Genomic DNA, 26,543 nt, shown 5'->3' on the forward strand with positions numbered 1-26,543 from the left:
CATTCTCAGGTATTTGCTGTAGATATACAAACTGCTCCTCAGAATTCCCATATCTGAAACAAAAATGTTGAAAGCAGGTATTTGTTCAGAATAATTTTTTATTTAGAATATAAATTGTGTCAGAATACAGAACATAACTTTATCAAATCCAGTAAAATATATAAAATTTCATTGAAGAATTTTAACATTATTATGGCAAAACAGTCGAAAATAGTAGCATATAACACTGAATTTGAGCATACACTGATACATACAGAAAGCATGAAGAGGCAGGATTTTAGGTGAAAGAGCTTGTTCCTTAAGAATCATTAAGAATCAAAGCTTATTAGCAGATAAAAGATAATACAGATAACATTCTGTTATTATAAGCACTTAAATGCACAATTCCAACTTAGCCATAAATTGAGTAAGAAATGCCCTGTCAAAAGGGACAAACCCGTTCCTGAAGAATTATAGTGCAAGGAAGTATAGATCAAAATTAGTTATATATTACAAACACCCTTGATTCTTGGAGGAAGAAAGAAAGCCAGATAAAGCGCAACATTTATAAAACTATGTTTTATCTTCAGCAGTCTATGAATGCTCCTTGCTGAGTTTTGCCCTGGAAGTCAAAGGGATTGCTGGGATTTTGGTCTTTCCCATCAGTGTAGCTTAGTTTTCTGTATACCCTATGGAAAAAAACCCAACAATAACCTGTTTAGATGATAGAGTAAATTACACAAAAATACTATGTTTTGCTGAAATTCCAGTGAACAGAATGAAATTGAAACAAATTGCCAAAGCAAAATAGCTGAACGTCTGAACTGTGAACAGCAGCAGGACTCCTTGTCTGAAATCCTATGTGCTTTCAGAGAGAAAGCTTTTCATGCTATGCCATTTTAAAGTCTCAGTAGTGCTACTACATCAACCTAAGTTATATATACACTTATTAAGCTTCAAGATGCAATCTTTGAATGTATTCACCAATAGCTAAAAATTAAAAACACAAGTGAGAAGACAATTATTTCCTTGCATATTACTTAAAAATTGTATAAATCTTATCTGTCATCTATTTTAAACTAATTTTGTTTACAACTGACAATTAAGCATAGCAGTGCAGCTGAAGGACAGCATTCACACAGAGCTGAAGAAAAGTTCATTAATTATGAACATTTCTTTATCAGAAATATCTATTTCATTGTCATCTAGATAAAGGCAATCTAGTTCCAGACAGAACAACAATATTCCCTTTCTTTTCAGAACCACTTATTACGACATACAACATTTTGCCACATGGCTTTGGCATAAAACTCCTGAGGGATCTGAAGCCATTAAAGAAGAGCTTCAATGCTGGGAAACACAGAAAGCTAAAAATATCACACCACAAGCTAAGGAAACTTGCCAGCTGACAGTCCGTGTTGGCTACAAATCAGTAAACATGTATTTGCGTAATTAAGGAACAAAGAAATAGATTTTATTCCAGATGGCTTGGCAAGAAAACACTCTGTGGAATCCTGGTTTCTCTACTTACATGCATTAAGGAAAGAAAAACCATTTCCTTTAGAACAATAATTAATCTTACAGGGATGGCTGTTGTGTATGGAAGCTGGAAAAAGTTGTGAGGAAAACCAAAAAGAAACCCAAGAACTGAGCAGAACTTTATTCAGCTAAGTGGACATACTCAACATCACAGAAACATTGTTGTATACTCATCAGCTTGTCTCCCATCTTCCATTATATCAAAAATAACCCAAATACAACCTTTATCAATATGGTACGCATTTTTAATACAAGCCTCTAAGTTTTAATTCTATCTTGACATAAACTGAAACTTTTTTCTTTAAATCACGAAGCCTCTGTTCTGGTTAAGTTCTCCATACAAGTAGTTTAAAAACACTTTGAGCTTCCTTTGAAGTTTTAATTTGAACATTGTGAGTAAATTTTGATATCAGATGTATGATCTTCTCAAGCAAGTTAAAGTATTTCCTGATGGAGGAAATACTTTTGAGAAGCCAGCATATCTTATGGTGACAAATTAGATTTTTCTGGCAAAAAAGCACATAGAAAATGTTTTGGAAAATAAAATGAGAAGCCATTTAGAGAGCTTTTAATGCTTTTTAAAATCTTGTTGATTATTAAGTGTTTGTAATTAAAAATCCAAGAGATCTGAAACTTGATAATCCTTTAAAAGCTATATATTTTGTAAGAAAACCAGATGTAGTAAGCTAGTATTTCGTGAAATGTTCTCCTTCCAGAGATCTAAACACACTGCAGGTAGTGGTATCAGCAGGAGGAGAGGATCTCTGATATCTTCCAAGCAGAGCCACTGCTTGTATACTAAGCCAAAATGCAGGTAATGATGCTCAACTGCACAGAGGTTAACTTTTGAAAGTATTTTAATGCCAATATACTGCACTCTCCAGAGTCTCCTGATCTGAGAGGACTTGTTAGCTCAAATACACAGCCACAATCAAAACAATGCTCTAGTGTATCTAAAATAATAAATGCCTCCACAATGAACAAAAAATAAGGACTACAGTAGCTACTAAGTGAGGCCACTTGTGTTTGCTGGCTATCCACGCTGTAGGCTGGCTAGATTTGCCCACAGACATCTGCCCTTTAGTGTCCAAACCTGCAGCTTGGCTTGGGCTCTCCCGTACTGATTTTCATTCTAGAAGCACCCATGAAACCTCCATACTTTTCCTATAGAACACAAGCAGCAGGAATTAATTTTGAAATCTCTTTTTTTTTTCCATTAAGCTCTTACCTTTGGTGACACATCTGCACATTTCTGGGAGAGCTGCAAACCGTCACTGTCCTGGGCCAACCAGAGTGGGCATAGTCAATCCCAGCTTCTGGTGATGAAAAACAGCAGTGTGAAAAGGGCAAGAACAATCCTGAGTAGCGTGAACACTACAGTATGCTGTTAAAATATTAGTCTAATCAAACACTGGAAATGCTTCACTGGCATACTTCAGTAAGCAAATTTCCCTATAAAAATAGTCCTGTGCAAAAGGTCCTGGCAAAACAATTTCAAATACATTTTAAAAGACTGAATATATTTAAGTGTAAGTTACGTTTTTTCAAAATGCTTATAATTTGTCATCAATAGAAAAATGTATAAGGAACTGTTGATATAAAAAAAATTAATAAATCAGATATGAGTTAAAAGTTAAGGAAAACAAAATAAGACATATGGGATAAGTTAAGCTCAAATAATCAAATTCTTTACAATTTATCAGTAATGAAAATTCAACCAAGCAAGAACCATGCAAACAATTATATTTCATCTGCCTTTTTCTACTTGTGTGCTAGCTGACAATATTTCAAGTCATCTGTATATTCCTTTACATGTTAGTAGTTATCTTGATGACAAGGTTAATAAAAACCAAGTATATAAAATAAATATTGGTGATTTTACTTTGCAGTACAAAAGTTAAGATTGTGTTATATACATACATTAACCAAAACCAGTTTTTGAAACAGAATCCAAAATATCAGCATTTAAAATTTTACACCGATGCAGGTTTTCTGTTTTTGTTTTAATAATAAAAAAATTCTACTGTCCTGAACTGGCAAAAGTCTATATCCAGATTAATAATCTAATTGATCTAAGAAAGCATGACAGTAGCCATGCAACAACTCAATCCCAAGTTTTCGTAAATCTGAAGAAACAAAACAAAAGCATTTAGTTATTCAAGCGTAGGATTAACAAACTAATAATTTCCTGCAGAACATATAGATGCAGAACGTTCAAATAAAACACAAAACAGCAAGACAGAAAACAAGTGGATAATAAAAAACACTCTAGTAGGAAAAGTCCTAGTTAACATAAAGCTTCTTAAAGAACATGTGATTCAGAAAACCCTTCTGTGTATAGATTCCTTACTTAAAGAAAGAAGCACATCCAGTTATTACTAAGGAAGGAGAGCTGTCACCTAGACAGTTGTCTATTGAGCTCTGTAGATTTACCATTTGAGGAAGTGCTTAGACACAAAGTGTCTAAAACTAACCTTGCAGGGAAGTACCAGGAATATCAAGAGAAGTTTTATCTGAAGCATCAAGAAATCCTGAGTGCTGAAAATAAAGCATCAACAGATAACGCTGATGAAAAAACTCATATTATTTCATAGCTTGCCTCAGAAGAAATTACTGTCAACTTGGAAATAAGAGTCTGATTTAATATTTGAATCAACAAGTCTAATGATTCCAGCAAAACCCAGTAAAGCCTAATTTGTTCGCCTCATCTTGTCCATTCATAAAATTAATAAAATGTCATCATTTCAGAAGGACAACACCTCAATCAACAGGGTTGTTATTTGAGCTTATTTTAACCAGTGACATTGTCTATTCAAATGTAACAAAATCTTTCACTGAGTATTTTATAATAATTTTCAAGGTTATTAAGTACAATGGAGCTTCCTCACACAATCCAGGAGACCTGATACAACTTATATTTTAGAGAATAAATATCCCCAAAGCCATAAAATATCCCTTCTAACCAAACAGCACCAGAAGCATGCTATCAGTAGTTCAAACAGCTTGCAGCTCTAATCCATTTTTAAGCCCCTCTCCAAATATCTAGGAGTGCACAAATTTTTTCTTTGTTGTTGTTACAAGGTCCTAAAGTACCTGACTCTGACAGTTGTTATCTTCAAAAGAGCTGGGGTTGCTGCCATTGTATGCGCTCAAAAAATCCATGCCAACCGTCTGAAGATTGAACTTTTTTCTGTGAGAATTCTCTTGACATTTTGTTGAAGAAAAATAACGTTCTGGTATATGTTTCAGTCGCTTTACTGGTGAACAAGGAAGATCATTTTGAAAATTTCCTAATCTTTTAACTCTGGGAATTGCAGATAAACTGCGAACAGGTGAGTTAACAAGAGCATTTACAGTTTCAGACATCTTTATTCCTTCATATTTCCTTAAATTTGAAGCTCTCTGAAACCCAGGAAGTTTTGGAAGAGGCTCACTACACAACTGCTCATAGATCCTGTCAAATTCTCTATCATACCGTGTTCTGGGCCTCACAAAATCACTTAGATTACTTTTCACTAATCTTCCTTTCTCTTCAAGGTTCTGTGAATTTGAAAGAGGACGTCTCAATACCAAAGGCTTTTGGATTTCTTGAGAACACATTTTGTAGTAGAGTTTTTCAAATGCATCTTCGTATTTCTGGGGCATCTTTGAAGGACTCTGCTTCATAAACGATGAGGAATACGAATGTTTGTGCTGGAAAGAAATTTGTCCTTCAGAAATTATTTTTTCAGGATTTATGAGCAAAGTATTAGATACTCTCTCAGAAGAATAGCTTGTGACAGGTAAAGAAGTGTTATTATTGCCATAGGAACTGCAAGCAGATAAACACAAGTCCAAGGCAGCACAAGAAAAGTCAGTTCTCTGAGTCTTACTCTCTTTTACAAGCTGAAGTACTGTTGAGTCTGAACCGGCAATAGGTGTTACAAAACTGTATTCTGAAGAACATCTGTAAGCCAAGTTTTCACTTTCTTTGCATTCTGAACTCTTCAGTGAGGGTGTGATCTGCAACTGATCTTCAGCTAGAAATGTCTCTCCCATTCTAGCCATAACATTAGGAAAAACAGTCTGTATGGAGACTTTTTGGCCTTTTCCAGATACCAGATGATGTTCTAAACTTGAGTCAAAGTAGTCCATTTTGAATTCATCTGTATCACTATAGGGCACAAGAGCAGACGAATTATTAATGAGACAGTTATCATAACAAAATTCTCTGCTCTCATTTCCAAAGGCTGGATTCTGATTGTCTTCACTTCTACTGCTGCATATGCTGTGTAGTCCTTTCTTTAGTTTAAAAGGTCTGAACCCTCTTATTTTGTCTACAGTGACATTGATCTTTGGTCTTCTAGAATGACATCTTTTGGACTTTAAGTGTCCAAGCATGTATTTTAATACTTTTCTCTGAGAGTGCTTTGTCATGAGCTTTGTAAATGTCTCCAACATCACTGGATACAAGTCTGCAAGAGTTGTATTGCTCAAGGACCAGCCCCCACAGGCAGACTGGCATTCTTCAAAGATACTGTCACAGCAAGTTGAATTCAGTTCTGTAGAAAGTTGGAGAGTGGATATCGTTTTTGTATTTGACGGAACAGGTAAACCAGGGTATTGTAACTGTGGAAATCTGGATGAAGAACATTCTTTTGACAACTCCAGTGTCTTTCTGCAAACAGCAGCTTGATTGCCTATTTAAAAAACAAAGCCAAATGATTCAAGAAACGAAACCAGAAGAAGGAAAAAATTCCACACCTATTAGGGCACTCCCAGTGATGTATTGGATGACAGAAACAATGGCAGATGCTACAGATAGTTTTACTGTAATAGCATATTTCATTAAGCTTTACTTCAAGCCTAAATGGATAATCAACATACAACCTCTTAGGAAAAAAATTAATACTTTTCCTAACCATATGCAATTCACAAACTGTAGAGGACAGAAATTTAATGTGTTAGAAAAGGAACCCAGTATTTTAAAGTAGCACAATATACAGATATAAAAAAAAAAATTTAGTTGTAGAGGAAGACTTCTCTTTGCCCTTTGTGATTTCTGACCAGGAGAAACAGCCTCATCCAATAGGTTTTGTTCCTCTATTTCCATGTTACTTGAAAGCTTTGTACTTGGCTAATACCATTGCAGCTTTAATTGCCATAAACCATGATGAAAGTAATGCTTTTTGTAGTTGTTAGTTGAAATATTTACATTGAAACTCTACCTTAGGTTTGCATCAAGTCTGGAAAGCTTCTGAAGCAGTTTACTAGCAAAGTACCACTTTAAGTACCAGTTACCAGCAGACCTAAAACCATTCTATTACATTCCTTGAATTTAAAATAAGGAGAACTAAAGAAATCATGCTTTCATTTCAAAGAGTTAAATGCTGTTGAATATTGTAACTATGCTTTTTTTTCCCTGGGGCTATTTAAGAAAAACTAGATTTATGCATACAAATTGTTTATTTTCTGTTTTTCAAATACATTTTGCCCCAAGCAAAATCATGTCTAACTTCCCTTCAAAATCCAACCTATTGAACCTTTCTGTTGGATAAATAATGCTTCTTTGTTTACAAGAAATAAAATATTTTTTTCTAATAAATTTTAATAAAACCACATTTTGTAACTAATATATTTGACCAAGAGACAAAAGATTTAGTTGTACCAATCAGTTCTTGCACAGGCGAAGTTAAATGAAAACCTTTTGGCAAACATTGAGGTGTCACCTGAAAAACAAGCAAAGGAAAAGACAGTCTCATATTCTGAATTTTTTGCGTGTTAAAGGCAACATCAAAACCCTACTTGTGACTCCCTCTCATCTCTCTTTGCTATAGTAGGTCCTGTACAGTTATGGTCCTAAGGGGCTTAGCTAAATTCAGAAAAAGTGGAAAATATCTAGTGTAAGACTTCAGTAAAAATAGTTAAGAATTACAAGTTTAACCTTGGAAAGCTATTTTTTAAAACTTACACATTATGCATCATATATTAACCCCTTTCCTAAAAATGAAAATTCATGCATGGACATATATATATATATATATACACACACCTGGATAATCTATACATCTCTGGCAACTCCAGCAGAAAACAGAAGCTGTACCATGTAATATAACACTTCACCTCCAGTCCCCCTCACCCCTAAAAACAAAACAAAACTAAAACATTTTTTTCTCTACAAAGCTCAAATTTGGATTTCTCAAAAAACTTACTGATTGAAAATCGACCTGCATATCAGGGTTCAAAACCAAAGTATAAAAAAAAAAAAAAAAATTGTAAATTGTTTGCTCTGTTTCTTACAAATTGTTTCTGTCAAAAACCTGGGATACTATAATATTTATACAGATAGCAAGCAGGAAAGGAATAGTGGTGAAATTGCAGAGAAATTCTGCTAGAATTCATTGTGCTACCCAGTTAGAGTTCTTATTTTATTCTCATTAGCTAATAATTTAGAATAGGAGATTCTATTAAATGTTACCTCAATCCATCTGGGAATTTTTCTAGCATCATCTTGTACTATCACATCCACTGGAACTTTGACTTTCTCTTGAATTCTTCCATCATCTACATTTGGAACCTTAAGAGCAAGGCAAAAAAAAAAATTAGAACACATAAAAATTATAGGCACTGACAAATGTATTACACAGATTTGTTGCAAACTGCCATTTATCTAATAACTGATGCCTTTGAATTTGTAGCTTTTTGTAGATTTTAGTGTAGCTGAGTAGTGTCTCACACTTTAGCATAGTAGTTAACACTTCCCAAACACTATTCCCCTGTTTCATATCAAGTTTTCTAAATTCTTTAGGTCTGTTTAGGCTCCTTTCAAGGCAGGACTATGGTAAACACATTCCCTTTAAGAACATTTGCACCCTAGGCCTGAACAACAAGATACCATCAATTATCAAAGCAACCTTCAAGCTTCTTGGAGAAGTTCCAAAGACATCCCGTGCCGTGATGAAGAGGAAGATGAGGAAGAAAGGGGGTCTTAGGACCTCCAACTCAATTTCCAGATCTGGGGGTGGCTGGTTCTCAGATCGGACTATAAATTGTGGAACCCCTGGACATGGGGGGGCACATTTTCTGTACTGCTTGCACCAGAAGACCTTCATCAAAGACCCGCTCTCTTATCTTATCTCTACTAAATTAGCCTAATGAGTTGGTTTGCTCCTGATTTTAAGGCAATGTGACTTAGAATAGGAGAAATATGTTACCTCAATCCATCTGGGAATTTTTCTAGCATCATCTTGTACTATCACATCCACTGGAACTTTGACTTTCTCTTGAATTTTTCCATCGTCTACATTCAGATTCTTAGAGGAAAATAAAAAAAATTAATTAAGACACATAGAAATTATAGGCATTGACAAACCCAAACGTATTGCACAGATTTGCTGCAAACTACTGTTATTCAGATGAGGATATCCAACAAGCATAAACTTATTTTTAATTTATACCTTTAACATAAAAAAAAAGAAAAATCCCAAGAAGGAAAAGCACACATTGGCTCTGAAGATCCGCAGATGGAAACAAACAAATAAAACACTCATATAAAACAAAAAAAGAGAGAAAGAAATTAGAAAGCATTGGTAATGATGGCTACAAGTCTTTACATGTATTCTTAACACCCCACGAGACTTCATACACAAATTAAGGGCTGTGTAAAATCTAAGAGTATTTCATGAGAAACAGCAACTCACTAATGAAATTCCCGCCTTCTGAAGCAGCTTGTATTAGCTGTTATCAGAGATGTGACACTAGCACTATGCTAAACAAGTAAGGAAAGTAAATCCATTTTTAGTAATGATATTTGAGCAAGCAGAACACAGGATTAGAACGGCTGCACACATAAAGCCTGCATTATACTTTTCTTCATCAATATAAATACTCTGGGTAGTCTTGATACCCACAGACTAGTTTGGGAAGCAACAGCAGGAGATTCCAGTCTGTTCTTGTTGTATCACCCATTATTTCAGATTTACTTTTTGTTTTAAATCGTGTTACCTACTTTTGTTAGACTCTCAGGTGAATGATCATATTTTTTTATGAGTGTTTTCACTTTACGCTTCATCCAGTCACTATTCTTCCTTACAGCCTTTCTCAGGGTTGTCTGTTACAACACAATGTGTAGTTTTTGCTGGCATACTAATATTATTAAGACAATAATATTACTTCATACTGTCTTTATGACATTATTTATATTGAACCTCTCATTTGCTATATTTATTAAAAACATGTATCAAGATGCAGACTACATAGTCTTCTGCTGACTACACCTCATCAGGCATATGTAAGCTATTCAAATAATTAATAATTTCTATTGAACACAAAATTGCTCCATTACATTAGACACCAGAAACTTTTACCTGGAGGTGAACATCTTGAAGTTTTCTTCTTACTGAAACCATTTCGACATCACTTGTTTCATCTAGAGTTTGAAGATAAATATTAAATATAGTTGCACTCAAAACCAAAAGAGAAAGTTTTTAAGCACATACAAGTTATTGACTACACTAGTTTCATTTGAGAAAATGATTTTCTACACTAAAACTTTTTAGCTCTATTACATTTCCATTTCAAGTCCAATTGAAAAGCATAGTTTATGGGTTCATAAATGTCTTGAAGGGAACAAAGAAGAGTGAAAATAAATTGTTTCTTACCATTTCTTCAAGATTTATGTTAATTGTTTCTGAGAGCAAAACATTTTCAAAGCTCTTTATTTTCCTGGTCTTCAAGGTTCACTATTTATTAATGTATAATTCCCATTACATTCCTCAATATCCCAACAAAGATAGCAAGAACCTTCTACCACATTTCACTTTATTAGTTACTTTTCATCAAGACTGCCTTAGAACTGACAAAAGGAGAAATAAGACCTGAGAATCCTGAGAATATGAAAAAGCAAGTCACAATATTTAAATTCAATTTTTAGGTAGTCTATGTGTATTTTTGTGAATGAAATGCAGCAAAACTTTTTTTTGTTAGATATAGCCAGGCTTTCCAATTCATCATTAGCTAAAGTCACAGTCTTCCATGATCATAAAACACGTGACTGCATTGTAAGCCTTGATTTCTAAATCTCCCTGGGTTCACCACAGAGACGGGAAAAAGGAGAGGAGAATAACCCTGAAAAGAAAAACCATGAGTGAAAAAAAATCTTGCTTATGATACCTATCACTGCCTTGTCACACTATCCTTAAACTGCTAAAACCAGAATGAAAATCTTTTCCAGCTCATCCCACCTTCCCTTTCAGTTCCCCGTCTGTGCAACCACCACCTCTGTACTATAAAGCTATGATAAAGATACATATGAAAGAAATGCTGCCTTTGTGGGAGACAACACAATTTCACATCTTCTCATGAAGATGCTGAGCAGAGGGTTGGCTTTGACAGTGTACCTGACCCCAGAAGCATTACTAAAACTGAAATCCATACCTGTCAGATTATCAGTTTCTTCCCACATAACCAATGGAAGTCAAAGATGTGGTCATTTTATTCATGGGAAATCAGTTACTAAGCACCAGTAGTGGAGGAAGCAATAAGAATGGTAATGTTTTAATCAGGGGAGGTTTCAACCTCCATTTTCTGTTGTAAAAGCTCTTACTCTTCCTGTCATTCAGTCTTCTTCCTCCAGTAGAATTGTCAGATTGAAATAGAAAACTGTCAGATTGCTTCCTAAATGTCCACCAAGACAACCAGACTAGACTACTACAAAAATGGGAGGTTCTGGAGATAAGGGAACAGCCGCTGTGCCAAGGAATGGTTAACTCCATCGCCAATGACAAATTATTAGAAAAGAAGCTTGTATTAGAGAGAATTGATCAGTATGCAAGTTGAATATTCTAAGTGTGAATCCTCACAAAAGGGTAATTTTAGTACGTCTTCAATGTGCTGTCAATCATACTTCAAATCACTGGAACGTCATTTATTTGCAGAGGGCCACGGCACAGTACAGAATGGAAAAAAAACCCCAAAATATCTTCTCCAGGGAATCTGAAAGTGTTTTTAAAAGGCAAAAGGGGAAATATGGGAACACCTTTGCACCTCGAATGCAGAGCAGAGAGGAAAAGTGAAAACTACCTTTCTCTCTCTCTCTCAAATTTGACCTGTAATACAAAAAGTTGTTTCTCTAGAGATGCCCTCAAACACTATTGTTAGCTAAAAGTTGTAACTTATTTACTCCTTTCTCCAAGTAAATTCATTTTTCTGTGATAATATCCTAATAGATACAAGATATTTTTCAGAGATAAAAATCACTATACTCTGCCATGCTGCTTCCTGTGAAAGCAAAGAATGTAGCCCTAATTTTCCCTAATAAGGACAGAATAATATCTGCAGGTACAGGTGAGAGCTGCTTCACTACATTTTTACCTGTTGTTGATAGGCTTTAAAAAAAAAACAACAACTGTATAATACCTGGGAAAAAAGTCTGCCTTCACTGAAAAGTGTGAAGTACTCTGTATGAGTACTAAAAATGGAAAAAAACTTGCACAAAACTAAAATTTTGGCTAGAACAGCTAAGGATACACTTTTTTCCTTAAGTTAGCATGCCCTATTGCTAACCTTTTATATATTAAAAACCCCACAACCATCAAACAAAAAACACCAAAAAAACCATCAAAACCGCCCAAAAAAATCCCCAGACACCAGGGTGAATTCCGTTTCTATGTGCGGAATCCAATCCCGTATCTCTAGAGAATCTAATTTCTACATCTTACTGTGTTTGGAGATAGCTGGGACTCACCGAGGTTTCTAAAAATCCTCTCCAGTCTCTTCCTAGAACATTCACAAGAGAAGGAGGAGGAGTGGATAATAATATTATTGAACACTGCTATGAAGATACCAGAGTCTGAACCACATCACTCATTTATCTCATGAGTGCAAAAGACAAAGTTCACTTAGAGAAGCCAAGCTACAGATGCCTCTGAAATTTCTTCCCTATATTTCCTGAAGCAGGTTGAGAAAACACAAAGTCATGTTTTCTATATTTGCAGAAATTATTTTATCATTCAAATAGATATTTGAAATTATCCTCTCAAATGATAGCAGGAAACATTTCAGATTGCTATTTCCTATTTACCCTCAATAGAGAAGTAACTGTCTGCCTTGGAGACAGCTATATATTTATATGAAGTACCTAAAACACCAGAAATTGCTCTTTCAGCCATTAACTGCTAGTTACCACCTGGCCATAGTTTAATTTATGAAAAATAGTAAGTGTTTATATGTACAAGAATCAAAAGATGTTGAGTAATACAAGTTTTAAATATTTAAAAAAGAGTCAAAGTCTGTTGCCACTAGTGAATACAATCAATTACTTGGGAATACACGGTCAAAGTCACCCAAAACTTGGCAGACAAGCCACAAGACTGATGCTGAAACCATAACAAACACTAATGAAGAATTGCTGCAACTAAATGCAAACCCGTGTTTATCCCATCACTAGTATTTAAATATAATTGTAATTATTAATAAAACTTCTGTTGCCACCAAGGTTAAGATTTCTGTTTCGCTGTTCCTTTTTTAAGAAAAGGCAGTTGAACATATTCCTCACTAGCTTTCCAACATATCAGGGATTCAAAACCGAAATTTTAGAGGAATCTGTATATTGATTTCATAGGACTACCAGTACCTCAGGTTCTTGCTATTCCTATTCTCTACTATCTGAAAGAACATGTATTAAAATTAGAAAGTAACGAAAAAGTTATTAGCAACATTTTTCAAAAAAAGTTAAGAAAAAGATAGCTAAACAGTAAATTAAAAAACTCACCTATATCAGTTGTATCCATTTGAGTGTTCTCTGAAGATTCCTTAAAAGCACAATGAAAGGAATTTTAATACCTGGTAGCATAAGCCATATTAACTAATCTCTAGAATTTTCTGCTCTCACTACTTGCTCAGTGGTTTTTGGAGGGGGGTGGTGGTGAAACAAATGCAGTCATGTTCCACAAACTTTGTCCAAATGACACCATCTTTAACAACAAATCTGTACACAAATTTACTTTGACTCCTATCTCAGTAGTCAGTGGGGAAGACTGTTTTCTTCCCAGCTCTTCTTTATTAAGACAAATAATGCAAGAAGTAGCTATTACCCGACAAGCACAAAAAAGAATTGAGAGATGAATTCTAATCACCAAATTATAGCATGTACTGGGGATTTTCTCCGTGCTCCAGTGGATAAGGAAAGTTTCTTAACTACTTACTTTGAACAATGCTTAACTGACTACTTCAAACAATCTATATGTAATATTTCAAATAGTTTTATTGCTCTAATTTGTAGAAGTCTTGACAGTGGCATAAAATAAAATGCATAAATACTTACCATCTACATCTGACATAATATTCCTCAGAATTTCTTTTTAAAAAAGTCTAAATCTATTCTGTACAGTGCAATCATAAAATTAATTTATAGTGGGTTAAAACAGCACCAATAAAATGAGATAATTTTAACTACTATCTATGAAGAACAAATAATTATGAGCACCCAGTGAGATGGCCTATATTACTCTTCAAATGCAGAGTATTTTCTCCTTAAAAAATAAGGAGTCAAAAGAAGCTATTCTAGACCACACAGATTTACAAATAGTAATTAAAAAAGTTTGACCCACATAATACCTAACTAAAAAGACACTTGATGGTTAAAAGCCTATATCCAATTGCCCTCTCCCTCTTTAAATAAATGGAAGGGTAGAATTCAGCTGAAATCCATGGCTGCTATCATTGTACAGGACCCCCTGCTCATGATTAATTTCTTAGCTTTTGACTACATGATAACATTTTCCCAAAGAGGCTGCCATAGAATCATAGAATGGTTTGGATTGGAAGGGACCTTAAAGATCATCTCATTCCAACCCCTCTGTGATGGCCTGGGAAACCTTCCAACAGACCAGGTTGCTCAAAGCCTCATCCCCCCTGGCCTGGGAGCACTCCATAAAAGCAGATGTGTAATGTGGTGCCCGTACCTGATGTACTGATGAATGTCCACCTTCAAAATCACTGCTGCGTCGCTTTGATGTTCCTTGGCATGAAGGGGAAGAAAAAAAATAATTCTATCACAACTCGATAGGTACTCAGTGTGGTACCTGAACTCATTAATTCTTCACTTGTGTATACTTTATTTTTAAAAATATTTAACACAAACATTCAACAGAGAACATGCATAGGAGTGAAACAAAGAATAGACAAGTGCCAGAGCATGCTTTTGGCCAAATACAGGAGATTAATTCTGATCAGGTGTACATCTACCATACTACACGCTTTCTTCTCAAACTCTGAAGCACCACAGAAAATAAAATTTACCCCTTCATCACGGGGCATCACTTGAACAAAAGGAAGACAACTGCAAACTTTTTGTGCATTTTCCTTGGCATATGTTGAAAAGGAAAAGACTGCTTCTGAATCCTGAGGATAGAGCCCCAAACCTTTATTGCATCTTTTAGTTTTTGGTAACAGGGCCCTCTAAAATTGCTGTGTCTGTCTTCCTGCACAGATAGACCCATCCACAATCTTTGTGGGTTGTTTCCCCCCACCCCCCTATTTATTTCATAAGAAGTAGGAAAAATAAGAACTGTCAGATCTGTCTAATTTGGCCAAGATCTCCCCTTTTTACATTTAAATCAATATTTTGTTCGTCTTTAGCTATCAAAAGTCAACCAGATATAAATAAAATCCAAAGCATTAGACCCACAGATAAGAAGATATCTTCAAATAAATGTGATTTCCACATAAGGTTATTTCACAATTAGCCTTTGAGCTAGATATTGATGCCACTAAAATCACTCAGACTGAAAACTGTTTTAGTGTTGCCAAAAAAAAAAAAAAGGTTTATTTGTAACCACTGCTTTGATAGAGTTAAAAAACCTTATCTATAACAACCTACAACTTCCCAAGTCTGTATACAGAAATTTAACCTTTCTGCGAAAAGATCTGTACCTCCAAATATAGGACTCTGAAGGTACTACAGCTCTGGTGGGACTTCTCATGATTGGATGCATGGGATAAACTTGAACTTAAATGACAGAAATAACACACCTGTTTTAGCAGGTATGTTTATCCTACTCAGGACTGTCATCAAGCAAGTTTCAGTTTCATGCAGATTTTGTTATCCTTGTTTTTTTTCTGCATTTCTGCTTCCAGATACATTGATGTCAAATATCACAAGCCATTTACTTTTTTCAGTCACATGGTGAGAAAACTTATGCCCAGCTCAGGCACAGAAGTGTCATCTACTCGTACACTTTGTGTTACTTAATGGGTTCCAAGAAAACACCTGGAGATTTCCAGTTTTCTAAAGGCTTAAGGAAAGAACCTAAAGATGTTATCCATTGCTTCTTACATTTTAAATCAGGAACAACTACAACTAATGTATCTCTAGGAGTCTAACCCATTCTTAAGAGCAACTCCATCTCCAAGAAATGGATTTTGGGACTTCCTTATGTTTACATTTGAAAAGCTTTTATAACATTTAACTTCTCTTGTTTGTCTGTTTTTTAAATTTTTTATTCTTTTATTTTTCCCTCCATTTAGGCCCCATCACCAGTGCCTCTAGTAATTTGCTTCTTTTTCTGACCCACTCTAGACAGGCAGAATACTACGAAACACAAACCAAAGTACCCCATCACATGCCTTATGGCTGTTGAACAATGTGAACAATGTAGAAAACCTATTTTGTGTGTTTTAGATGCACAGGCACCTGTGCACATCTTCCAGCACAGAGTGTGCTATTTTTACAACAGGGTGATATTCTCAGTTGGCACAACTAGCTTTCTAAATTCTCTTACTGTACTTGATTATTCACAAATAAGTCTAGTACTTGAACTTCTTTGCATGAAATCACACAAAGTTTACTTCAAGTTTTAGCCCAAATTTTTCAGACCATCTTTCCTGGGGTCAACTGTACTCAGTATCATCTGGAACTTAAATTAAGGGTGTCCTCTCCTCTATTTACTTAAAGACAGATAAACTAATAACCTGCACAGGACAAATCCTGGGAAAAAATTCCTAATGTTTCCCTTCAGTTTGTACACAGACCGTTGATAACTATTCTAAGTACAGTTTTCCAGCGAGTAGGAAACTGGGCTATAAAACTACTCTCTCCTATAAAATTCATGAAGCATATTATCTAACTAGGAAGCTCTGGCTTCAGATTGTAACCTTCTCTGGAAATGTCTGTTCACTATTTTGCAGAAAACTACAGAAATGATTCTTTTAGACTATATTAGCAATGCATTATTTTAGAAGCTGAATAATGCATTTTCCAAACATACCTGGATTGGGAACACAGGAAATTAAAATAACACAGTATTGTCCAGTTGAAACCCCTTACTGAGCAAGATGTCTGAAACACCACAGAGGGTGTTGTGTTTCAAAAAATTTTTTCAAGGAAAGAAAGCCTTTTAAGTGGCTAATACATAACAAATATTGCTGCTCTTGGAGGTTGAAATTTAACATACCTGGTCCTCCTTTATTGAGAACTGCCATATGAAAAAAACCCAAAACCAAATCACCACTCAAAGGATTGTCATTTTAATCAGTAAAACTTTGCGAGGGGTACTGGACATTCAATCCAAATAGTAAAACTCGATCCAGCAAAACTCAGAATTGTGAGTTGGAAAAAACAGCACAAGTTGTATTCCAAGGGCAGGGGTTCATTGATGAGTTTTTGGGTCTTACAAAGATTGCTTAATGTTCACACTAGTAGCAGAACTTTATGTACCTTAATTGAAAGCACTTATTATGCCCATCTAAGAGTATAAAACATGAAGAGGAAAATTTGTACATTAGCTTTAATAATCCATAGTCAGAAGTATGGGAGGCTTTTTCTTGCTTTTTGGTACATGAGATTTTTGGGATTTTTTTAAGGCTAGCAGCAAGCACAATCAGCCAGTTCAAGTAATTCCTTGTGTACTTTTGTGTTTCAAATTAAAAATGTCAGTGCAAGATATAGTTTTCTTAAGACAAAATCTGTGAGATTCTATCTTTTATGGCATATATTTACATATATATGTAAATATAAATGTATCAATACAAATCAGTGCAAGGTTTTTTCTTAAAAGGTGTTAACACTATATTCACCCAACTTCAATATCTAGATATTTAACCCCTAAGATAACTTACAAACAAAATTAAATAATAAAGACACTGTTCAGATTATGTAAAAAATATGTATTATCAATTTTTCCCCTTCTCTACCTCATCTGTAATGCAACACAACAAATCAAAATTAATTAGATCAAGCCTTCATAGCATTTAAGAACTCTAAGTAAATTCCTCATTTAAGAACTAAGGCATTCATTCAGAATGAATGTTGTCAAAACACAAAGATAAGCAAAATATTTCCTGTAAAAGGCTTCAAATACCATACCTTTGAAAAAACTCACTTGCTTTTTGAGCTTTCCTGCAGATTACAGACAAGTTTTTTTTTGGTACTATTTGGCCCCATCAGCCGAATGGGGTGATTAGAGGTAAAGGTCTGAACCATCGGAATCTTTTTGTACCACACCCTTATTTCCCAGCTCTACATTTACAGTTCATAGGCTGATTTAAATTTCATAGGCTGATTCAAAGGCTATACCTGAACACTGTAAAGAGAGAGGTGCCAGGCTATGTTTTGTCCTCAGATGTTCAGTATAAAAGTTTCTCAGATGAATGTCATAAAACGAGCAACATCGAAAAAGCCCACATCAAAAACCTTAAGAAAATAAAGCCCAACATACCTTCACTGTACTACATGTGAAAATTTCCCCCCACCACTTATCCCAAGAGAAATATATATTTTATTGGAACACAGAGCTCCTTTTCAGAACAGAGAAAATGTTCACTTGTCACACCAACCCTCCACACCCTTGCCAGGAGTATCACAGTTACACTTTGTCGAGCAGTTTGTTTTGTCTTCCATCATGATATTTGATCTCAAAGTAACTATACTCTACTTTTTCCTGCAGGAAATACAAAATAATCTGCTAAATTTTTGATAGCTCATCATGCAAATTCACAAGATTCTTTTAATACTTGTTTTTTTTAATATGTCTATTTATTTAGTTATTTTCAAAGAGCTAACAACATTCAAATTTATCCACTTGTACAGAAGTCAGGGCTGGCATTTTCAGATTCAATGAACATCTGACAAAACTGACAAGTACAACAAAAAGCTCTTTGATTAACTGATAAAGGGAGCTTATTTTAATGAACTTGTTATGATAGCAATATCAATTATAATGCATTTACTCATCTTGAACATTTTAAATTATATTTCTGAACACTTACAAACAAAAGTATTGTTGATTTATTGGGTCGTTTTCCCCCACAAAAAACAGTGACTATCCTGAGGAGTTTAGCATAAACTCGGAATGTCTTCTATTAAGTCAAGATTTTTAGGATAAGATGATTTATAGCACCTTTTTTTAACCTTTACCTGCATTCCTTTGACTTCTTCTATTATGCTGCAATTAGAAATAGGAAAAAAAGTCAGAATAATCTTATAATAGTAGAATTATTTTAATCATTGCCTTTGTTTACTTTGGTATATTCCACAACTAGACACTTCTTAAATAATCATTCAATTTCCCTCAGGTTTCCCATGGCCTTGCCAGAAAACCCACAAATACAGAGTAAAGCTTGCCTGATCGTTCCCTTTTTTCCACATTCTTGCTGTTAAAATCAATACAAGAACATAACCTTGGCCCACATAAGAGGCTAAGACAGAGAATTTCTCTTGCAGTCCTTAATGGATTTAGCTAGTCAAGTTGTGTAGCAATGCTTAGCAGCTTATGCACAAGGTATTGCCAGGGGTGGAAAGGAGGGGAAATCGTAAATACAGCCCCTTTTTTATCTCCATTAAACCCACTCTTGTTCCCTAAGACTGAATTTCATTCCTTGTCCCCTTACCCTGTGGGGTTCAGAACAGATTTAGTGCAAACTACCAAGGCACACTACAGAGGTAGAGCCTTTAGCCTGACACAGTGAGTGGTGAGATTGCAAAGATACTTTAATTATTTTAACATTATTTTACAGGGAAGAAAACCAGAAAAAGAATGGAAAGTTGAAGAGCTGATTACCTGAACCAAGATAAATTGATTCAATGTATTAACTTCAATGACAAGCTTCTGATGAGATCCAAATGTGCATGTTCCCAAAAGGCAGCAATTTAAAAAAAAAAATTGTCCTGGTTTACTAGTTGTGCTAATCGCTGATAAATGGTCATCTATTTTAGTCTATCTCATCTGAAAATCTTAACCAAACTATTCTAAATCCCTGTTATAAAGCAGATGTTGACCTCATTAATTAACACCGCTTACAAATATTATATGGCATGGCAAGATTAGAATGTAATCCAAAATATATATATAAAAATATATATCTTTATATATAAAGAAATATTGCTACATTTTGATTGCACAGTAGGTCTATATTATTAGATACCTCAAGTATTTCCCTTCTCCATTTTTTAATATTCTTGGTTGACACATTCCCCCATTTTTTCCGTCCTAGAAATAGCAAGAAATATCAATATTAACACCATCCATACCAAATATCACTGTAACAGACATAAATATTTAAGAAGAACATATGACAGAGTAGCAAAGCATTATCAAACCTGAACAGCCTCCAATTGCAGAAATAAAAACTTAAGAGGAAAACAAACCAAGAGAAAAAGGTAACTTCAAGTTAATTGCGAGGTCAGGCAAGGAAAAAAAAATAATCACACACTGAGTCTGAAAGCACTGAGCTAAAATTCAAAGAGCATTACAGACAAATACTTTTACTTTTTAGATTTCATTTAATGAATGCAGACTACACGGTATGTGAGGTTAGCTAACGACATAACGAAGGTTTTACAAGACTGAGGTTCATATTAATTCCATATTGAATAGAGGTTACTAAACCAAAAGCATAACCAAGCTTTTACTAATCCAAAACTGTTTATTACAGTACTGTATGAATGTTTCCTCCCTCTCCCAGGGCACGCTTCCCAGTCTGTACAAGCCTTTGGTGCACTGCTAGCACTTCCTGTGTATGTCCAATAGGTCCTACTCTGCAAGAACTAATAAGGCAATTTACATACCATAACCCTCACGTCAGTGATAACAAAAACTGGCAGAACATTTCATTTCCCAGTAAAGCCACCAAGATCTTAAGTCACAAGTCCCACTAAAGCCTTGAGCAACATATTTTAGAAAACAGCTTTTCTCACAATAAGCTTTCCATAGGCGTTACCTCTCTCTAATTGATCAGCCATTACAGTGAAACACTGGATAAATATGAGATGGCCCAACATGGTTTATGCTGGCCACACTGGAGCACTCAATGAAAAGTTAAAGACACCAACTTCCTAGTCCATCCTGACCTTTGGCACAACAGATATCTGTCAGAGCAGTATTCAGAATACTAAGTGGAGATAAAACTATAGAATCCATTCATGCATATCAACTGCTAATATTTCCATTCCTTCCGCTCAGTCTTCTCCATTTTGATTCTTCTTCTTACAAGGCACCCAAACATTAACTATTTCTATCCTGAACTCTGCTAACAACTCTCTTCTAAAATGGAGCAAGCAATGGACTAAAATAGCACGTAAAAGTAAACTCTTATACAGGAGTACCAAAGTTTACATATGAAATGTCTTTCCTAAGTGAACAAAACTCAGTATTTGTTGCACTTAAAGGTTCTATAGCTGCCAACAGTTGCATGCTTTAGTAAGTCTAAATACATAGCATGTAAATAGTGAAGCTTTTAGAAGTTCTTACCATTAGGTGTATCATAAGTGAGAGTTTCCATGGAAACAAGGTAATCATCTTCAAAAGGATGATTATACTAAATAAAAAGGACCATTAAATGTTAGAATAAATGATTAAAGTAATCGTTTTAACGTGCACTATAACAATTGTTTTTAGGACAACTTTGTTTTGTCCAAATTCGAAATTATCAGTGTGCCAGTTTATTGACCAAAGTCAGATGTTGGCAATTTGGAACTATATAATTCCTAGGAGAAACAGGTATCTTTTAAGCATGCATGAAGACCATTCAATTCCAAGGCATAGCCAGGAATGACAAAAAAGGACATCAGAGATTTCTCAAAAGTGTTTAAGTTGCTCTCTTATAGTTTCCTCCAAACTTAGTCTGTAGTAGCTGAAACACAGCTCTTGACACAGCGCTACAGCTCACGGCATGTAAAACATCCAATCTGACATGCGACGAGGAAAACGTCCTAGAGCCAGACCTGGCCACGTGCCATGCCAGAATGTTTCCCTGAACAGGGAAGCTTACACCTCTGGATAAACACACGTGTCTCTGCGTGGAGGCGTGACATTCCCGCACCTTTAACACAAAATGCTTCTGAAGCAAGGATTCCTGGAGGGAGTCTCCCACATCCCGTATCTTCACTGAAAATACCTCACCTCGCACCAGCGAAATGGGGCGAAGGGCACTGTCAGGTCAGCTCGCAATTATGATTAAGTCGCTCACTGAAGCCTGGCAGGCCCAGTTTTCAGTTTTACGGATGCATTGCGGGAGCGAGTTCTTGGCCAGCCCCCTCCTGCCAAGGCACAGCGCAGATTTCACAGCTGCTTTCGGCCCCCGCCGAGGCGGCAGAGCCGCCCCGGCCTCCCCGCCCGCCTCAGCGCGGCGCCCGGAGCCCGCGGCCTCCCGGGCCCAACGGCTCACCCGCTCCAGGATGCGATTCATGGAGGCCATGAAGCGGGCACTGCTCTGCCGCAGCTGCTCCTGCAGCTTCTCATCCACATTCGGGTCCATGGCGGGGCCGCTCCCCTCACGGCCGGAACGGGGACCAGCTCGGACCCCGCAGTCATCGGCGGCCGCCCGCGCCGCGCCAATTCAAACCGCGCGCCGCCCCCCCCTCGCCGCCTCTCATTGGCTCCTGCTCGCAACGCTGGGCGGCTTTCCTCATTCTGATTGGCTGCCGGAGCTGCCGAGTGCTCGCCCACCGCTCCCCCCGCTCCCGATGGTGGGCGCAGGGCTCGCCGCGGATTGGACGCCCAGGCGCTGTTCTACCTGGCAACGGCGCTGGCGCCAGCTCCCATTGGCTGCGGGGGTAGCGACCCTGGCGCGGGCATTAAAAACATGGGATGAGCCACTTCATGTGGAATAGATGCCAAGGTGGTCCCTGCGGCCAGGGCGCCTTGGGCCCGCCGGCCGAGCATTTCCAGGCAGAGCTGTACAGAACGTTGTCTTCCTGTCCGATTCGGCAGAGACCGCCAGAAGACTCGGGGCTGGAGAATTTAATGTTAAATGGCTGCCATGAGTCAAGCCCTTCCCGGTCACTCCAATTGGTCACGTAGCGTTCCAGGCTGGAGGCCACCGAGGAGGAGTCAAGCCTGACAGAAGCGCTTGGATGATTCTCTCATGGGGTTAGATTCTGTGAGGGGCACTGGAACCAGCACCACCAAAAGCGTGACCTACCCACAAGCATCGATACTGTGGAAATCATCCCGTTCCTCCCACATATTCTTCATTTCCTCTCTGTAAATAAAGATTTTAAAAACAACAAAATGTCACCAGAGCATCATCAAGTCCCCTGTAACCTCCCGTTTTGAAGACATTCGCCATTCTGCAAATGTAAAGACAGAGATGTGTTTTTCATGCCTTCTTCTCTAAAGCTGATTTGTATTTATCTACTTACTGTTTATTGACATGTAGTAAATGTTATTTTTTGAACGACAGAACTAAAGAGAAATGCATCAGTTCATCCATTTTTAAGCATTCTTACGTGGTTTGTGAAGTTTTCACAACTGGCAAGTTGTATACTGAGGCCTTACCTTATTTCTGTCAGGTCTTGCCCTTTTACTGGTTCTGCGTTAAGGCCTTATTTTCAAGGTATGATTTTTCTGCCACCACTGCACAAACTCCTGTGTTTAGTGGTTACATCATGTGTGTGTGTGGTGAGCAAGCCAGCCAGAACATTAGTGAAGTGTTGATTTCAGCTTGTAGGAAAAGGAGACATGAGTGCAGTAATTCCAAGCAGACAAACTAGATCTCACTCCTGTATTTGTCACTCTTGTCCCATCATGATGAATTCAGGACAAATCATCTAAAAAAACTCTGAGAATCTCACTGATGATCACCTAACTGCCTATTCTTTCTTTTAGTGATACCCACCTGGCAGTGGATTTGCAGAAGCTCTTAGCACTTTATATTCACTTTAATGGAAGATGTGCCTTGAATATATAGAGAATATATTATAAACTCATATAAACTTCCTAAGATTTGAAAATAATAAAGTGTAACTACCTTGAATAAATCAGAATTTCTGTATCACAGGTTGACTTGACAAAATTATGGGCACTTAGTAGTTTGAACTGAATCCCTATAAGCTTTTTTTTCCATATGTAAAATATGCTACTAATTTTACTCCCCTGAATATGGGAAAAATAATATCTGTGATACTTTCAACATGGTCAAATATTGCCATAGTTTGGAATAGTAGTAGGAATTTTATTAGTAGACAAGTAAGTCTATATATATATACTCAGGGCAAGCTTTACATGATGTGAAGAAAAAAGACCTGATGCCACACACTTAAAGAAAGGTAAAAGAAAGCATTGGGTAACTAACTATTCAATTCTTTCAACAAAGTGCTAATTGCATGGAAAAAATACATCATTAAGTTGCTTGTGGGGGGACAAAAGCACATCATAATGTCTCTGGGTTTTTTCACCATAGGGTTTAGGGTCATCACAGCCTTCATTGTGGTGTTTTATGATCCCCTTTCAGTGCTTTGATAACTAAAGATTGAAATACAATGCACACAGAGGATGTGATGAATTACTTTTCTCTGACATTTCCTGGCTTAGGACTCATTTTACAACCTTAATGTCTTTGAATTCCTTGATATGCACTTTTTTACTAGAAATAATAGAGGTATCCACCAATGCATTTTATATTTGAGGTAATCACCAACCTGGTATGTCAGTTTTGTTGGTAGATCAGTCTTTCAGCAAATCTATCCAGGAGATACTTCTGGCTGTTTTGAATTCATGCTACACCTCAACAGAGTGACAGGAGCACTCAATTGCAAAGAATTTCTTCTACCACCCCTTTGAGAAAATGAGAGTGACATTCAGCAGTTGTGCTTTAGGACTATTCTAAACCAGCAGTAACTGGTAGATTTGATAACATGTAACCAAAAAATTTCAAACTCTATGACCTTAGAAACCACAAAGTCAACAAACATTAGCTAATGCTTGGGTGCATTTATGTAGACTGCAAAGCAAGGTAGTGCATCAAACTTCAGACAAGCAGAAGAAAGAGAACAAGGAAGAACTATACTGTTAAAACCTTGATGTAAGGTCCCTACACATCCCTATAGGAAGCAGCAGCTGTTAATCTGTCTTGTGTGACCAGAATGGCCTATCTTTTCTTAACATTCCTCCGCAGTCCTTTTTGTGTCCGCTGCGTGTCATCCCCTGCTTAATTGTTGAGACTGAAAATTAACGGGGACTTACCATTTGTCTTGTGTTGATGCAGCGCCTGAGACAAATTCCTTGTCTTAGATTTTGCTCCAATAAGGATACTTACCATTAAACTATTTCTGAAGTCTTGAATAGGCTGAGTACTGGGAGTAGTAGTTTGCAGTCCTCTTTTGAGTGGGAGTGACCGTGTTGTAAAGGTGTAATTGTGCCATGTGCCATCGTCAGAGTCTGGATTCATATCTCAAATATTTGATTGATGAGTTGAATAAACCATGTTGTCTGTGTGTGTGGTTGGGGGGGGAGAAGGGCTAGGCTTAGGCCAACCCGGTGCAACCATGAAGAGCACATGGCAGGGAGAGCCATCTGGCTGAGCTGCCAATAAGGCCACCTGGTGACCCACCCACACCACACCCCCTGGAGCCTCTAATTGGCTGTGGCACCCCTCACTTTGGCTGGGGGGACAGTGAGTGGCAGTGAGCCAAAGCTCCTGTCTGGAGGGAGTGGCCACAATAGCCAGAGTCTATGAAGATGTCCATCCCCCTTGGCCTCTACCCACCTGACCTGTTGAGATGTGACCTTTGTAATAGTAATTATGTTTTTCTCCTCTCTTTCTCTCTCTTTATTCTTCCTTCTCTTAATCTCTCCTCCTTTACTCCTGTGGGCGACTTGTCTGTATTTCACTTAAGTTATGGGTATTTCACTTAAGTTTGTGTTTGCTGGCTATGACAAAATTTCCCTTACTATAGCAATGCTTACTAAGTTTCAGTAACCTGTTGTAATGCTTTTGTGAAGTTGCACGTTATTTCTGTCAAACCTTTTTTGCCAAAACCCCTGTTTTCTCACCAAAGTAAAAGAAATCTCTTAGAGAAAAGTGTGTAGTTTTTCTCTGGACGTGAACTCAAGGTACCAAAGAATCAAAAGCCTGAAATAAATGTGTAACACCTGGTAAAGCATGGAGCTTCTAAACTGGATTGTAAGAGCCATGAGGAAGCAGGAGTCTTGGATAGTACCAGTGGAGAGATGAAAATGTCCAGGTCCCACAGTCAGACTTCTGAGTCTTTGCCCTCAGATAGGTTCTCACTCTTGTTCTGCCACTGGGAAAGGGTACATTGCTGTCAGCAGGAAATTTCCTATGGTATGAACACTGTCACCCCCTTCTTATTCTTATGACTAAGTAAACAATCAACACTGTGCCATTATAAGAGAATATGTTAATATGGGGCAGAAACACACACATTTCAAGAAGAAAACTTCTTTGGTGCCTATGTAGTGCTAGAAGCTTGTTCTCCATTCTGTCCATCTTCAGCACTTCTACTGAGTAGGTGGAGAAATCTTTGACAGCAGATTTAACCTCAACTATTCTTTGATTAGCATGACTTGTAAAAGATAATTTGTAGGACTGAGTTGTGTGTGCCATTGTTTACTCTGTGGTTTACTGCCATATGTAATTGTTTTATTCATGGTGTTTATTCATATTTGGAGAGGGCTGTGTCCTCTCCAGCTCATTACTTAATCCAGCCTCAAGCTGTATTTTATCCTTTTAATCTTTTTATCACTTTTTTTTTTTATAAATCAGAACATCTGCACTAAGTGATCATTTTTACTATTCTACTCTGAACT

General features: G+C 36.8%; 1 protein-coding gene across 4 annotated transcripts; it reads right to left on the minus strand.

The window, feature by feature from the left end:
- Positions 1–232: 232 nt before the first annotated feature.
- On the minus strand, positions 233–22,314 carry HJURP (Holliday junction recognition protein). 4 transcript variants are annotated; one of them, XM_027883257.1, is made up of 14 exons: positions 22,159–22,314; positions 21,243–21,309; positions 19,918–19,982; positions 18,911–18,938; positions 14,460–14,515; positions 13,268–13,307; positions 9,864–9,925; positions 8,712–8,810; positions 7,976–8,074; positions 7,166–7,226; positions 4,612–6,197; positions 3,993–4,056; positions 2,747–2,834; positions 233–668 (listed from the first exon to the last, which is right to left on the minus strand). In XM_027883257.1, the coding sequence occupies exons 1-14, from the start codon at positions 22,246–22,248 to the stop codon at positions 566–568; spliced, it is 2,508 nt and encodes an 835-aa protein (XP_027739058.1). In that variant the 5' UTR covers positions 22,249–22,314; the 3' UTR covers positions 233–565. The 4 variants fall into 4 exon arrangements, with proteins under 4 accessions (XP_027739058.1, XP_027739057.1, XP_027739060.1 ...); XM_027883256.1 differs by having other exon boundaries at positions 4,612–6,200; XM_027883259.1 differs by lacking the exon at positions 7,976–8,074.
- Positions 22,315–26,543: the final 4,229 nt, after the last annotated feature.

The sequence above is a fragment of the Empidonax traillii genome, unplaced genomic scaffold (assembly GCF_003031625.1).
Source record: "Empidonax traillii isolate 1590-97213 ecotype Southwest subspecies unplaced genomic scaffold, ASM303162v1 scaffold121:size1714817, whole genome shotgun sequence".
In the NCBI taxonomy this organism is placed as follows: domain Eukaryota; kingdom Metazoa; phylum Chordata; class Aves; order Passeriformes; family Tyrannidae; genus Empidonax; species Empidonax traillii.

What these genes read in the sequence shown, in the direction of transcription:
- HJURP (XM_027883256.1), bottom strand. Translation starts at nt 22,248, where the DNA reads ATGGACCCGAATGTGGATGAGAAGCTGCAGGAGCAGCTGCGGCAGAGC. An exon ending in GGAGAAGGGAAATACTTGAG is followed by an intron (nt 18,939 to 19,917) that starts GTATCTAATAAT and finishes TTCTAATTGCAG; the next exon opens with CATAATAGAAGAAGTCAAAG. An exon ending in GACATTCATCAGTACATCAG is followed by an intron (nt 13,308 to 14,459) that starts GTACGGGCACCA and finishes TGTGCTTTTAAG; the next exon opens with GAATCTTCAGAGAACACTCA.